We start from the raw sequence: 15729 nt of genomic DNA, 5'->3' as shown, positions 1-15729 counted from the left end.
ACAATGTGTGAGTAAAGAAGTGTTTTCATAACATGCCTGTGTGCCACGGGGTGTTTTCACAACAAGCAAATATTACCACATGTAAAGAGTAAAAAAAGGGACCTGTACACGCAATCTTTATCCAAATGGCCGAGTCAAAACACATGACTTTATCTGTCCTATGAGGCTTTGTTTATTCTAAACATCCACCTGAGGTAAAATTATAGTAAATCACTCTTTACCACCTACTTCTTTTAAGATGATTTCAAAATGGTGTAATTTTAGAAGCACTATTAGCCGTGGGGGTTCAACACGCTGGTTGTGCTTTCTTTTTCTGTCAATCCTCGATCAGTCTGGGGCGTCTTTGTTCATTTCAGAGAAAGAAATGGCTGCCATCATCTGCTTTGTTCTGAATTTTGGCCACCTCCCTCCCAGAGTGTAACTGTGTAAATGAGTGAGAGGGAGAGTCTGCCTGTCCATTTTTGTGTGTCCTTTTGAGTAAGAAGGACCAGTGTCAGTCTGAGCTTATGAGCCACGGGGTAAGAATGAACGATATTCTTCAACCTCCTCTGTCCCTGTCACACATTCTTCCATTGGTGAGATCGGACCAGCGCTGCAGCCAGATGGACGAGTCTACGCTCCCCCTCCTTTCTTTGCCTTGCATCTCGTGTGGATATGTTTATGCTAAAGTTTAAGCAGCTGGGGGCCCAGTTGGCTCTACCTCTTGGCGTGGTTAATCGCTGTGTTCGCAGGCACGAGCACTCCAGAGTGTTTAGAGCTCTGGGAAAGGCAGTGTCAGGTAGTGGGAGCCACTCAGGATCATTACAGATTAAAGAAAGACTTAGACTAATGGCTAGCAGGCCTTTCTCGGATGACTGGGAGGATGTGTGATTGCTAATAGCCAAAATGGGGATTTTCAGGCAAAGCAGTATCACTTGATATCTGTTGAAAGAAGACACATACAAGGATTTGTCAAGCTCAGCATTAGTTTCCAAGGCTGCAAATGTCTTGAATCCCAAATTGATCTTCCTGTCATTTTGATTGGTATTTAGCTGCCAATGGACTTCATCATCTCAAAGAATATGAAAAGCTACACTTCTAGACTTTAAGGATGACATAATCTCAGCCAGCTGGCTAAGTGGATAAAATGACGCAGTTTGTGGGGAAATACACGGTGTGTGAGCTAATCACAGTGGAGGAATCCACTTCTTAATTTTTGGTGCTCACTGACATCGTCGAACTCGGTCCCAGTTGAGCTTCCCAGTTTCTGCAGACTGCTCTGTTTGCTGTGATTCTTGTTTACGTCTAGTCAATCTGCAGGAATTCAGGCAGTCATCGTTCCCGCATGTATGTCTTCCTCGTAGTTATCAGCCTTGCTAAAGATCAGTTCAGTGATGGCAGCGTGGCAGTATGGGGGTGTGATGATGAAGAAGGTACATTTCAAAATATATGACCTTCTTGTCTCTTATAATTTAGTGCTGCACGTGGTACCCTCCCTCAAGCATTGACTCGTCCATTGATTCGACTCAGTTACGAAGATCCAAAAAACGGCCTGATTTATGACCTAATTATACTAAAAGGCTCTCATCTCAAGATTTTGAGTCAGCGCTCTCATCGGTGGTCTTTAAACCTGAACTAATGCAGCATAATGTTTTAAGAGTTCCAATAATTTGGGCTTCATACAAAAATCCATAACTTTGAATATAAAAAATCTTCTTTGCTGCAGTTTCCATTTATATCTGCATCAACTCAATGCACCATATTCAATGCTGTCAGCATTAGTCAGCAGCTTGAATTTGTGTGTCTGTGTATTACTGTGCCAGAACCTTAATTATCCCCTGGGAGTTTTTTCTTCAGGCCCTCGGCCTCATGCCAGTCGTGTTAGGTCTTAGGTCTTTTTTTTTTTTTTTTTGTGGCGGTATGAATTGACCCTTAACCACAGCCAGGAGTCCAGCTCTGGTTCATTTCCTGTTATAAACATCTAGGACATGATACAGCTGCATGAGTTCCTGTGTGTATAAATACTTTTGCTTGCATTTGTGCATGCTCTAACAGTATTAATGAACACGTGCCAAGCCGCGGCACAAAACAGGACATCCCCATCGGACATGATCAAGAAAAGTGCTTTATGAGACTGCCAACCGCAGACAGAATGTGAATGAATGCACATGACTGTGCAGATGCCACGCTGTGCGCGTCACTTTATACAGATGTTCTCTGATGAAAACATTCCCTTTACTCTGACCAATTCCAAAACATTATTTTGACAAACATTTAAGCTCTTCACCATTTATAAAGCAAAAATGCTAATCTTTCATTACAGTTTCTGCTCAGTTGAAAGTTTCGCAGTTTTCTTAGATGGCACAAAGGATAAGTAGATGTCATCTTGATAAATGATAATTGGAATAATCATCTGTTGCAACTTTAAAGACAATTATTTTCTCACGTGTTTAACACTGGAGCAACATCCAAAGGTGTACATACTTGTGTGTGTGGTGTTGCTGTCCCCACGTCTCCCTCAGCTTTAAGCTCTTTGAGAATGTGAGACTGTGACCCTTTGCCGTCTAAGTGGTGAGCTGGAGATGATTCTCACCGTTTTTTTGGCCGTGATGGTGGAAAGGAGAGATGCTTACAGATAGAGACAGCCAAACAACAATCTCACCAGTAGGAGGTTTATTGAAGCCTTTTGAAGATTTCCCTGAATAAATATTTAGAGGAGGTAGGTGCATGTGAAAAGAGATGCAAACAGAAACATATAAGTGGATATAAAGGTGTGCGGTCTCAATCTCAGATGTCTCTGGAGCTGCATCTATGTGTGGCAGCCAACAGTGACGGTGAGTGGAGATTCCCTGTTAAAAGTGGCTGAATCTTGTGATATTTATCCTTCTTGCTGTGACGGGACTATTCATCACACTGTGTGTGTTTGGTTTTTCTCATATTGGTCTCTCATCTTTTTTTCTCCTTTTCTGCTGCAGGTTCAACATGCCTCACGATGACAACCCAAAGTGTCGTGAGGCAGGCATGAAGCACCAGTATCACGTCATGGCTCCCACTCTCAATTATGACACCAATCCCTGGTCTTGGTCTAAGTGCAGTCGCAAGTACATCACTGAGTTTTTAGAGTGAGTCTCACCACTACTCTTTGCAATTCTCTACTGATTTATAATCAAAGTAAATCAGTGATTACCTGAAAGGGAAAACAATACCTCTCTGCTTTCTGTTCTTTTCCGCTCTCATATTATCACATCCACATGTAACTTTTACTTGTTGTGACATGGCCAGTTAAACAAGCTGTTTTTTGCATGTCTCGCGGGGTTCTGTAGACAGCTCAGCACAATGTAAACTATGTAGGAACTGTTATTGCCTGGCGTTGAAAGAGTATTTCCTGTTCCGGGGGTCTTCCCCATGACCTGAGTGATGGATCTTCTGCTGCGAGACTCCTGCTCTCAGGCTGCTGCGCAAATTGTAATCTCGTCACTTGTCTGCTCTTTACATTAGAACTAGTAACGCGGGGCAACAGCTCATTCACCACCACCTAACCCACACCGCGGCCACTGATCGCCGGTGAAGGGCTTTCCTTCAAAATGGGAAATGTCAGTTATAATTAGATCTTCCCTGGACATGACCCTTTAATCTTTGCCTCCTTTCCTCTGTTAATTGTGGGGGCCTTCACAAAGGGCCCCCTTGTTGACCAGATGCATCTCGAGAGCTCAGTGTTGGGCGACGCCTCGTATGGAGTTTTAAGGTTGTGCTTCACATAGTTTCCAGTCAGCGTTGACCTCAACATCGAACAATCAGAACATTGAGTTGGAGACGAGGAGGATCTTCATGAATCTCTTTATTATTTGGACTGGGCCATGTCATCTCTTGTGTTGGTGTATATGGCTTATTCCTGCACAAAAACCAGGAAGAGTGTGATGTAAATACCAAACGCGTCTGCTATAGGATTTTACCATTTGTTAATCATATGGGATATTTAACCAACAATGCAGGTATGGAGAGCAAAACAGCACTTGGTTCAAGTGTGGGAGCCAGAGCGGTGGGAAAGGCCCTTGAGACCATAGTCCAAGTACTTTTGAAGTTTGTCTCCAGCCAACAATGAGGAGCATTGATTCAAAGTAGCACTTTTACAATACCACTCCTGCTCAGTGGACTGCCCTGGTCAAGTACATCAGTGTTTTGACTGCCTATTTTCCCTGAAGAGCAAATTCAATCTGCACCACTCTTCTAGCAGTTTAAAAAAAAAAACAAAGGTGAAAGATTCCCCTCCTTCTCCCCCTTTATCTCACTGTCGTTGCAATAATGTGTGCTGAACTCCCGCACCTGAGGGCTGATGAAAAGCGTCCTGCTGTTGTGTAGCATTATTATGTGTCAACTGCAACATAAAGCAACCATTCATTCCCTCCCTGGCTTTGAGCCCATTTGATTTAAGCCTCAAAATCCAAATCTAAAAGTGAAATGCTAATTTTGTGACTGTTGCCATCCACTAATGGTTGTGTTTGCTGGGGTTTTGAATACACATTAACATTTTCCTTTAAACATCTTAAATACTTGCAGTCATTCTTAAAAAAATCATTTATAATCATTTTTTGAATACAGACGTTTGTTGTGTATGACATTAAGCTGGATTAACGTAGATCTGCTAGTTTCTCCGCATTGAAATAAACCCTCCATCATAATCTTCTTCTGTTTCTCCATGTACGGTAATCAGTACAAGCTGTCAGGGACAAACTCAGCGTTGTTGCAGTTTAGCTGATGCTGTTTGATCAGACATAATGCTGTGATGCTCCATGTCATTCAGCATTCTGCAAAAACCACAAGTGTGATATCTGTGTAGGGTCCTTAAACTGGATCTTCTGAGGGAAGCCCGGTGTGTCATGGTGTACATGGAAGTCTCTCATGACAAGCACTCAACAGCCAACTATAAGCCATCATATTAATATAAACTCACTTTCAAGCCTCCCAACGCCTGCCAGGTGTGCATTCTCGTGTGGTGCCAGAGAGGAGCTGCTTTGTTAACTCACACAGCTGATATACGTATATATTTATTTTTTCAAACTAGACATTTCATTTAAAAAATGACCGCAGTGACCCCCCCGCCCTCCCCCTACATATGACCGTCTAGGTCTTAATAATCATTCCATTGGTTTCAGGACGCTGATTAGACAGATGGCCAACTGCTGAAAGACGCTGTTATATGGGACTGTGTCTGCATGATTTCCTTGGCAGGTTTCTCTTTAGTTTTCATTCTCAGCTGATATGTGCGGTTTGTGCAATCATTCCCCTGCCACCCAGCTCTGCTTGCTCCCGTTTCTTCCATTATGGCTGGAAATGAAAGAGGGGAGAAACAAAGTGATGGTAACTCGGGATAATCCTTTGTAATTATTGGCCTGCACCATCAGCTGGTGCTGTATGGAGCAGGTGCCTCGGCAGCTCGATCCAGGACAAAATCTGTCGGTGCGGTGCAGACGTGTTGTGCAATGACACATCTATACATTCCTGCTTCATCTGCCTCTCCTGTTTTAAAAAGTAAACAAAGAAGAAGAGCTCCTTTGAGCCTCAGGACATCCAGCTGACATGTTTGTCTGGCACCTTTTAACGAATGTAAAGGTTGATGAATTTAAATGCAGACTGCTGGTGTGTTTTTTGTGTGGTGCATATGTTCAGTCCAGCTGTGCTTTTGTTGTCTCTGTTATTGTGTTGTGAGTCAGGGTGTGGCTGATGTACAGCAAAATCTTTCATTATACTGCAGTGCTGGTGCTGCCTCCAACGTGTAATATAATCAAGGTGCTTTATGATTCCAAATGATCTTGTTTGCATTAAGCACAGGGGAATACACCTCGGATAAAAATGTGGTCAGCCTGCAGATCCTCCTCAGTCTGACTCAAAATGCCATTTTATTCACTGGCGCCTGACTCCAGTTTCATAGGATGAAACAGCACAGCACTTCCTAACAGGCCATTGAGGGGGAAGTGGTATCAGTCTCTATGTTAGGTAACTTTACAGACCACCCACAGGGGAAAACACATCTGAAGATGATCAAACGCAACAACGCAGAGATGTTTACTTTGCTCTTATGAAAGAAATGGCACATGTTGATGCTTTTTAGGGTCAGAAAATATTGGCTCATGCTGAAAATGTTCATAACACAAGGAAATGCGTGCGCATTTGAGCATTTATCTGTTTGTAAACAGACGCATATGGTTTTATACTTACTTTGTATTTACTGTACACATCTACTCTTTTTTTCCCCTAGCACTGGTTATGGAGAGTGCCTCCTTGATGAGCCTGTGGGCAGGACATATGAGCTTCCCACCCTCCTCCCTGGTCAAATCTACAATGCTAACAGACAGTGTGAACTGATGTTTGGACCTGGATCCCAAATTTGCCCCTACATGGTAAGTTGGCTTGTTATCAAAGCCAAAGAGCGGGTGGAAGTAGGTGTGCCATTTATTTCTTGCTCTCAGGTGTGAAGAACATTGTTTCCAGAAATCATTATGAAGTTGAGCAGAGCAGTCATTTATGTACTGTATGTCAGCAAATACAACACTGAAGTTGGTTGATTATATTTAGTCTTGTTATTGTAAAGTGAAGCGTAGTAGTTTAATCTGTACATTCCCATGTCTGATTCCTGCAGACACAAAGGGGGCAGATTATACTATTATTATAGATTATATTTTTATTGGCCTATAGTTGAATGTGCAGCTACTATCTATAATTACGGTATAGTTTGCAATGACAAACTCTTTTCCCTACCTTTTTTCAGATAAAATTATTAACTCCAAGTGCATTCTCCCCTCCCCCCACACACAGAAACAGTGCAAGAGGTTGTGGTGTACAAGTGCAGAGGGGGACCACAAAGGATGCCGCACACAGCACATGCCACTGGCCGATGGGACTGATTGTGGACATGGAATGGTGAGCTGCCGAGTCCTCATGTCGAATTGTGTTGCTTAATGAACAGATCGCACTAATCTCATTTGCTAACTCCTTTTTATTGACATGTTTAATTAAGTAGGCTGACAGTAGATTGATGTATGAGGTCTGGGGTGGGGGAGTGCACCTGTGGGTGTCGATACAGCTTCACGACACTGAGTGGCCAAATCCCATTTTGTATGATGATAATGCGAAGCTGTTGTGGTTCATATAAAAAACAGATCCCTTTAAAGTGCATATGTGTCTCACAAAAGAAACTCCTTATTCTCCTTTTTATGGAGTAAATTGATGCAATTAAATATATTGATGCAGTAAAGCCCACCCATATGATATCTTAGGCTGTGTAACTATCTAAATTATGTAAATTCAGCAACCATGAAACTAGTTTGATAACTGCTGAACCCAAAAAGGAGTTGATTTTAAATGTTTGTCTCAGATCATGTTCCAACACTGAATGTGCTTCAGTCTGTTCCTTAATCTGCACTGTTATTGCATTTTAGGCAAAAATACGCCTTTTATGCATGCAGCTCTGCTTTGAATCCTGATGCCTTTTCCTTCGAGTTCACTTCCTCTACCAAGAAAAGGGAATAATTTATCATGCATTACTCTCCTGCCTGCATTCTAGTTGCAGAACGCCAAGTAAATGTGGTCAGGTGATGGTCCTATGTAGAAACTTGAAGCTTTACCCTCAATGTTGTTCCGGGGCCCCAACCCCCATTAGCCTTCATGTTCTCCTCGCTCTGGGATGCTATGCTAATTAGGGCTGAGACGGCGGGTCATTCTCTGAGGATACGTGGAAAGAAGTGCTGGGGGGGGCAGAAAGAGAAAGAGGAAAGCAAAGAGAGACAGAGCTTGAAGAAAAGAGGGAGAGGGAGTCTTAGGAGGGAAAGGTGAAGACGTAGTCCCTTTGAAAGGGGATGCCGCCTGCCGTTCACAGTTGAGTCACCTTGTTGTGAACCCATGACCCCAAAACCTCTTTAAAAGGCGGGTGAGTGGGTCAGTGATCAGGCCGTAACAGAGCCCAGGCTGAGGCCAGCCAGCGCTCTCACAAAAGACCTCACATCAGTGATTCTGAAGAGCAGGAGGCGGGAGAGGAGGAGGGAGGAGGAGGAGAGCAAGGAGGAGGTACAGGGGGAAGAGGATGTGGTGGGCTGGTGTTTAACATTCGGAACATGCATGAGAAAAAGAGGGAGAGAGAGAAGGAGGGTTCTCTTCTTTCCTTAACCTCCTGCCCTCCAGAAGTCCTTTACGGTGTGGGCCCAAGTAAGTCTTATATCCCTTATATCCTTTCATCTGACTCCATCACCCACCTCATCATGTTGGGTCCTGGATCTGCTCCGTCTAGCAAAGAGAGGTTAACAGGGGATAGCAAACGTCTTAATCCAACTACAACAACTGGACTAAAAAGTAATGGTCCTGGGACTGGGACTCCCACACCGCTCCCAGCCCTTATGTGGGAGAAACGGTTAAGGAGACAAGGTCTCAGTTTAATCACAGCAAGTGGTTTGCTTTAATAAGCTCCAAACCCTTAACCCAACTAATACTGATCCCCATGGATGCTCTCCATTGGGACTATGTAAACACTCATTTGGTAATTTGCAGGTTGAAAGGAGGCCGAGACATTTAAAAGGGACATTTATAATCAGAACCTGCTTCACGCACTGAAATAATGTGAACAGTGTAGCGAATATTAGCTTCTTCATTTCAATCCACAAATTATATACTTCTTTTTTTTTTAGTTTGTGTGTTTTTTAGCTAAATGATAACATAAGCATGCTAACGTGCTGACTATGAAGTTATGTTACACTTACTGGTTTTTACTGTGATCATAGGTGATTGTGTTAGCATTAGCATCGTAATATTGCAAGTGGACAGTGAACAAAAAGTTTAGATGAGGCTGGTGGGATGGAAAATTTTGACCTGAACAAAATGAGAAATCAAACTATAAGTGAATTTATTAGAAGACACTTGGATTTCTCCTCCAGATTATTGCAGGGGTTGCATCTAATAACTTTTGATTGGTATCAGTCAGAAATACAAATGTCAACCTCATGGTTGTTAAAGGAACTCTTAATTTATTATTAACTTTAATAAATGTTCTCAAAATTCATGCCATTGCATCCAATAGCTGTTGAGATATTATAGTTGGGATCTGAAAGAGGGACATAGTGGGTCGCGACCCTAAAGCTACTTCACCAGCAGGGCTAAAAACCATGTCTGATGTCTCAGAGGTGGCAGTTATTTTCAGCCTGAGCAAATACACAAACAGTTTTCTTTCATTTCTTTGTGTGCATGAGTTGTGGCACCACCTTTGTTTGTGGTGACGAGGCACCGGTTTCATCTTCGTGCAAGGGGGCTATTTGAAGTAGTGTGAGTTGAAAGAGAGGGGGACCCTGCGCTAACCCTCACCTGTCCATACAAGACTGCTTTTATGTGGTATTTCTGTGTTGTGTGTCTCTGTGTGTGTTCATTATTATGCTGGCCTAAAAACGTCTGCTAATCTGCAAACCCAGATGATTCTTCTTGACCCTCTGGTGTCATTGTTGTTCTGCTCCATCTATCTCTTAGTACCTCCCTACCACTGTCTCTCTCGCCCTGCCTCTCCTTCTGCATTTTCTCAATGCAACACATCGATTACATCTTCCCGCCACTTCTGCTGACCCTTTTTTCATTCTTTTCTCAAAGAAGTCGTGAGGTTCAGGTTTGAGGTTACAAGCTCTTGGGTCAAACTCCTGGCTCTGAGATGACTGCAGACCAATGAGAGGGCGTGTGTGTGTACATATATATGTTTGTGTGTGTGTGTGTGTGTGTCGGGGGGGAAGGGGAGTCTAAAATGGGGAGGATTACAGCTATGTCCTCTTTGGGGAAAAACTAGCAGCAGGTATTGTTCCAACAACCAAAGCTCACTTTTAAAGGTCTTTTTCTAGGTTAATCATTAGCACATAGCATGCCGCGCCATTTGAAAGGACTACAGAGGAAGCGTCATACTTCATAAAAACACACTTTCTGAACTGCCGTCACCTATTGTCTGTGCGTTTGGGAGGAGGTTTTTGTTCAATTAGGTTATGAAACAAAGCTGTGACCACATTGGCTAATTGAGGTCAGCGCACAGAAAGTGGGATCGAGGCACGTCCCCCAAATCAAGAGAGAAAAAATGTTTGTTTGTATACAGCCCAGTTGAAATAGGACAACGGGCACTGCAGGGTTCAAGGGTAGTTTTCTCCCCCTGTGTTCCCTTCTCCTCTGACTTCCTCTGCCTCTCCACCTCTTTTTTCCTCCCCTTGCTCCCTCGCTCCCTCTCTGTTGCTCAACGGGCCCTCTCACAGGGTGCCAGAGTGAGTAATGCGGTCACATGACCTCTTGGCGGCGTATGTCATCTAGCTCAGTGGGCCATGCACTAATGAGGGCATCCCATCACTTGTTGTCTATAAATACTGCCACCACCAACCCCACCCCCCATGCTGCCACCACCCCCCTCCATCCTCTCTTCTCCTGCTCTTTTCCCCCTTAACCCTCCCTTTCCCTCCCGCCCCTTTTCGGTCCCTCTGTTTCTTCAAAAGGACCCTGCCTGTGTCCGTTTGTAGTGTGACTGTTTGCGGGTGCGCACTTTGATTTTGTGTGCAAGAACACAATGTGGATTCTTTTGCATGTGTCTCATTTATTATCTTTCAGGACTACCCTAACCCTAACCTTTAAACATGCACACACACACACACACAAATATTTGTGTGCATGCATGAGTGTGTGTAGTTAGTTGCCAGCTAGCATGATCAATAAGGGCCTGTCAAGCCAATGTTAGGGACCGCTTGGCCCTCTGTCCACATCCCCGAATCCATGTGTGCAGCTTCTCACCATGTCATTGCTCAGTGGGTGGCGGAGACATCTGACTGGGCTTGAATAAACTGTGAGGTTTTGTTGTTGAAGTTTTTTTAGTTCCTCACTTTTGTTTATTTTATCATCAACCTCAGTATTGTCTAGAGGAGTTTTCAAGGGAATTGGTTGCAAGAAGACGCATTTTCAGCACAATGACTGGTTGCTTAGCTTTTCTTTGAATACGTGTAAAACACAAAAGGCTCCCTCAGGTACTCTTAGTTGGGACTTAATTGAGTGGTTAGTGTAAGTGAAAAAACGGGAAGTTGTTTTCGATTTCCAGAACATTCCTCAGAAAAGAATGACGACCTGCTCTGGTTTCAGCCAATTAGATTGAGATAGTGAGGTCTTGAAAAGTGAAGGCAAGGCAGAATGGAGTCTGCTGGCTGAGGCGGTGAGTGTTGGCTGGAGCTCGCTGGCAGCCTGACAGACTTGTCGTACGATGCTGGGCCGGGGTGTGTGTGTGTGTGTGTTTGTGGGTGCATGTGTCTGCATCGGAGCTTGGGATTGTGCGACTGGTATCAGTGTCAGGCCCAGCTAATCTCTGGATATTTGCAGGATGTTGCCACTTTGATTTGCCATCGTCGCAGACATATCTGTGGATTTGGGCTAACAAGAGGATTGTTGTTTTAGTATTCATGTAGTTTGCTGGTGGAATTACTGCGTCCGGTCGCCTGAGAGGCCTGTCATCGCTGGCTGTGCAGAGGGAAGAGGATGCATTTGCATGATTGTAGGGTGGTTTCAAAGCATAAATGAATGAGCACTAATGACAATCATTTACAGTACCATGGGAAATTAGGGCTAATGTGTTAGTTAACAATTACACATAGAACACACAAGAAACAACAATAACATTCATGTGTAATAGAGTCCATTTCTTAGAGAGAGAAAAGTCCATCTGACTCTTTCATCTAATCTGACAACCAGCTTAGCAACAGGTTGGTAACTTAGGTATTAAAGAAGTCTCTGGGAACATCCTGCTGATGGGGAGGACTCTTTCGGGTAACTATTATAATTAATATTTTTAGGTTAACAATGGTTGAAATAACTGCTGTGCAAATAGCATGAAAGGTACTAAACTGACACAGCCATCACCCTTTAATATAGGACCTGCTGCTTTACTGCTTTGATTTATTGCTGCCATCGACAAAAGCCACTTTGCTACACCTGCGCAAGATTGCAAAGGCTGATAATACGTTGGTGAACATAGTGGTGTATACACAAGTGAGTGTATATTGGACATACACTCATCAGTTTGACACAAACAACGTATTGATCCTTGTGTTTGCGCAACGATTGAATCAGCCGCCATTTTCCACATGGTGCATCAACATCGAGGTAAAAGACAATATTTCATTAAGAATAATATTAATAACGCAAAGGAGTGTAGCGTGAATTTATTAGTATTAGTTGTAGCAGTACTAGTAATATCCCGACTGCTCTATAGGTGTGACCCTATAGAGATGTTCATAAGTGAGAAAGAGCAGCATTAAGTGCAGAAGTGCAGGTGAATGGAACAGCTGAGGGGGCCAAACTAGTCATTCACTTTAATGACAGCCCTTACTCTTCTGGGAACGGTGTGAGGAAAAGAGCGATCATAGAGAGGATAAACAGTTTGGGAAGCACAGAGAGGATATACAGTGAAAGGAGAAGTTGGTTGGGGTCACAGTTGCATCATGTGGTCTCTCTTTCACACCTTCTCCGCCCTCTCATAATTTTCGTCCTCCTGTCTCCACATCCTTGCAACACAATGGAAAAAAAGAAATATGGAGCTCCTGAAATTACTTGATTTATATTGCAGTCACTTACCAGCACAGAGATCTCTGCAAAGACTACAACTGATAACTTGTGTAGCTTCATCAGCTGTTTTTCACCACACCCCTCCATGTCAAATTATCAAGTTATAGATAATAATGACTAGTCGAAAACCAACAGGTTCTGGATTGCTGTCTGTTTTGTGCATGCGTTTTATAGAGAGCGTGCTTTTCTACAATGCGTCAGAGAAAAAGACACAGGCCCCATATTGGCCAAGGCCAAACTCCGAAGCCAGAGCCATGAGAAAGATACCACAACATGAAAGGTGATTCCTTTTGGAAATGGCCGCGTTAAAATGAAAGAGCGGGGGGCTTTTTAAATCAGTCCTCTGCCTTCTCATTCCTGCAGTGATGTATGGCTTGGGTTCAGAAATGAGGTGCTCTGTGCAACAGTTCCCCCGCAATTACAGGGTGCTAACCTCTAAAGCAGCCAGCCTAAGAGCTCAGAGCAGATGCTGCTGTCCTGAGCTAACCACTGCCGGGGGTTAGCTGGCTTGTGACTACTATCTGTGATTGTGTGGAGTTCGGGAATCTCAACTTAGTATGTTGTTGTAGAGAGCAAAAAGTCAAATGCATTTTGCGTATTTGTGTGCGCGATACCAGTATGTATGTCGTGATGCGGCTTAGTGAGTCAGCGTGTGTCTTTGTGAAATTCCTAATTTGAAACACGTGCTGGTCACAGCTGGACAGGTTTCTCTCACAAGAGCTTCAAATCTCTCACCACATTCCCAACTGAGGGCAGATTTTGTCAGTCTTTCCGGAGAGGGTCTTATGGTGTCCTTATTGCTTGTTTGAGATTTGCCAAGACTACTTTTCACCTCAGTGATTTCTAAGGGGGTGTTTGTGCCCTTTGGGAAAGGGGGCTAATTGGAAATGAGCATGGCTCCCAGATGCTCTCTGAGCTATCACTCTCCCACTAACACACATTCACATATGTGCACACAGACACACAAATGCATACACAGTCATGAGCATGCTCAGATTTGGACACACACACACACACACATCATCTCACACAGATGTTTTTTTTTTTCCTTGCACTGCCCCCCTTTCCTTCTTTCTTCTTTTCACCCACATCACCTTTTCAAGCCAAACAAAACGGTTGTAAACACAGAGTGCCAGCGGGAGGAGTGGAATGCCTCAGAGGCTTACACAGGCTTTGGTCCTCTCTGACAGACAGTCCGCCTTGTGCTTGACAGCTCCTTGGGTCCCGCCTCCTGGTTGCACTGTGGTGGTCCCTGCGTGGCCCTTGCAATTTCCCATAAGGGGATAAGGGGGATGGGTGGCGGTGCAGAGGACGTATGGAGGGGATGCCCAGGTCTGTCTTGTCAGTCCTTGAGTTGAAATGGGGGAAGGGGATGTGATTGCTATAAAGAGAGGGAAACTCTTTGTTGCAACAAAGGAAAACTTTGTTGCAAATTTACTTTGTGTGTTTCATTTCCGTGAATTTCAATTGTTTAGCTTTTCTTTCACTTTAGGAAATTGTTTAACCAACCAAACCCTGTTTGCTTTTTCACAGTGTGGAAGAGATTTCCACTCACGGATGTTTTATCACATTTTTGACTGCCTTTTTTTGAATCCACTGTTAGCGCTCCAGAGAAACAAATTTATCAGTGTCTTCACTTTAAATTTACTTTGGACTCAGACAGGAAGACAGATCCAGGCCATTACTCACACCAGGTCTGGATTATGGAAATGTTTGTGGCCTGTTCAGCCCAGATCCTGCAGCTGTTAACACCTGTCTGTTATTGTCCACACGCTTTACACTCCATCATTAAATGCGAACTAGCCCAGGGTAATGGAAACAACTGTGCCAAATTCTGTGTACGTTTGCACGTGTTTGTATGACTTTGCATTTTTTGCAGGTGTTCACCTGAGGTGATGACTGAAAATATAAGAATATATTACAAAGCAGATACAGGCCAGATTAGCTATGGTCCAGGAGATGACTTTGATTGATATCCTCTAGTTCGTTACTGTGATTATGAAAGTCCACTGAAGCTCATATGGTCCTGTTCTCAAGACTCCCAAGAGATTAAGTTTTTTTTTTCTTTTCTTTTTTTTTTTAATTTGAATTCAGGGATTGAATATGTCGGCGTTGTACCAGTTGAAATTATATCAGTTGTGTTTCTTGTATTCTGAAGGAATAACAATTTGCACATCAACCTCACAAACCAAACTCTGAGACACAGTAGGAGTGAGATGAGAGCAGCCTCCTATGCATGTATTGGGAGTAAAGATATGTGTTCCCTGATTTTAGGTCCATAATGAACTTGGTTCCTCTTGTTATCATGACTCTAGAGTTTCATTATCATGGTGCCACTGCTCCCCCTGTCCCTGTGTTCCCGGATGATGGGTTACCTAGGCAGATGCCATCTTGTCCTGCATTCTTTCAGTGAACAGGACCCTCCGATATCTTAGTCACTGGGAAGGGGATTTGGTTACGCACAAAGGGAAATGGGCCTGCCGTGTTTTTCTTATGAAACTAGTGTTAGCGCTTCTTGGCAAAGGTTGGCTAGTGGGTAAAAAGTGTTCTACTGATGCCAGGCACCCTATTTTCTATGTCACATTGGGTCACCTGTATGAAAGATCCCTGCTGCATAATTTTGTGTTGCTGTACTGCTCCATCCTCTTAATAAGAAATAAGAAGCATAAGAATTAGTTTTTATATTTTCGTATACTTTCACTTTGCTATTCTTTTGAATCAGGTTTGGGTGAAAACAAAGAGACTGTGTGAAATTCAACAGTAATATTCAACAGAATGACAATGTTTTGCCAGGTAGCAATACTGTACAGATGAATACTTCTGTGAGTCTCAAGCTACCATTTTTTGATTAAATGCACTGTAGATATATTGTATTGATCAAATGCAATTCCTTGAGTCAGTTTGAGACTTAAGGTAGTGACAGCAGTGTAGATAGTCTAAATCACACCCCACACCACAAATGCATTTGAAATGTGACCAAGAAAGACAAAATGGTAGGTTATATATCAGTTTCAGGTTTCTCTCATTGACACGTCTTTTCTTGTCTTCCTCTTTGTCTGTTTCTGACTGTATCCATGATTCTCCCGTGCTCCCTTTTCTCTTTTGACAGCTGGAGGAGTTGGACACATTCCCTGAGGGTAAACA

The 15729-nt window shown here is 43.3% G+C and overlaps 1 protein-coding gene across 3 annotated transcripts in view; it reads left to right on the top strand.

Moving 5' to 3' along the window:
- The window catches only part of LOC115056047 (A disintegrin and metalloproteinase with thrombospondin motifs 20), a 76149-nt gene that overhangs the window by 18103 nt on the left and 42317 nt on the right, over nucleotides 1–15729 (top strand). For all 3 annotated transcript variants that reach the window (XM_029522288.1, XM_029522289.1, XM_029522290.1), the window contains 3 exons: nucleotides 2955–3101; nucleotides 6236–6377; nucleotides 6793–6897. In XM_029522288.1, the coding sequence (XP_029378148.1) occupies nucleotides 2955–3101; nucleotides 6236–6377; nucleotides 6793–6897 (394 nt within the window). The remainder of the gene's footprint in view (nucleotides 1–2954; nucleotides 3102–6235; nucleotides 6378–6792; nucleotides 6898–15729) is intronic.

The sequence above is a fragment of the Echeneis naucrates genome, chromosome 16 (genome assembly GCF_900963305.1).
Source record: "Echeneis naucrates chromosome 16, fEcheNa1.1, whole genome shotgun sequence".
NCBI lineage: Eukaryota > Metazoa > Chordata > Actinopteri > Carangiformes > Echeneidae > Echeneis > Echeneis naucrates.
Note: the sequence above shows the minus strand (reverse complement) of the source record. Positions and strands in the feature narration are given on the sequence as shown.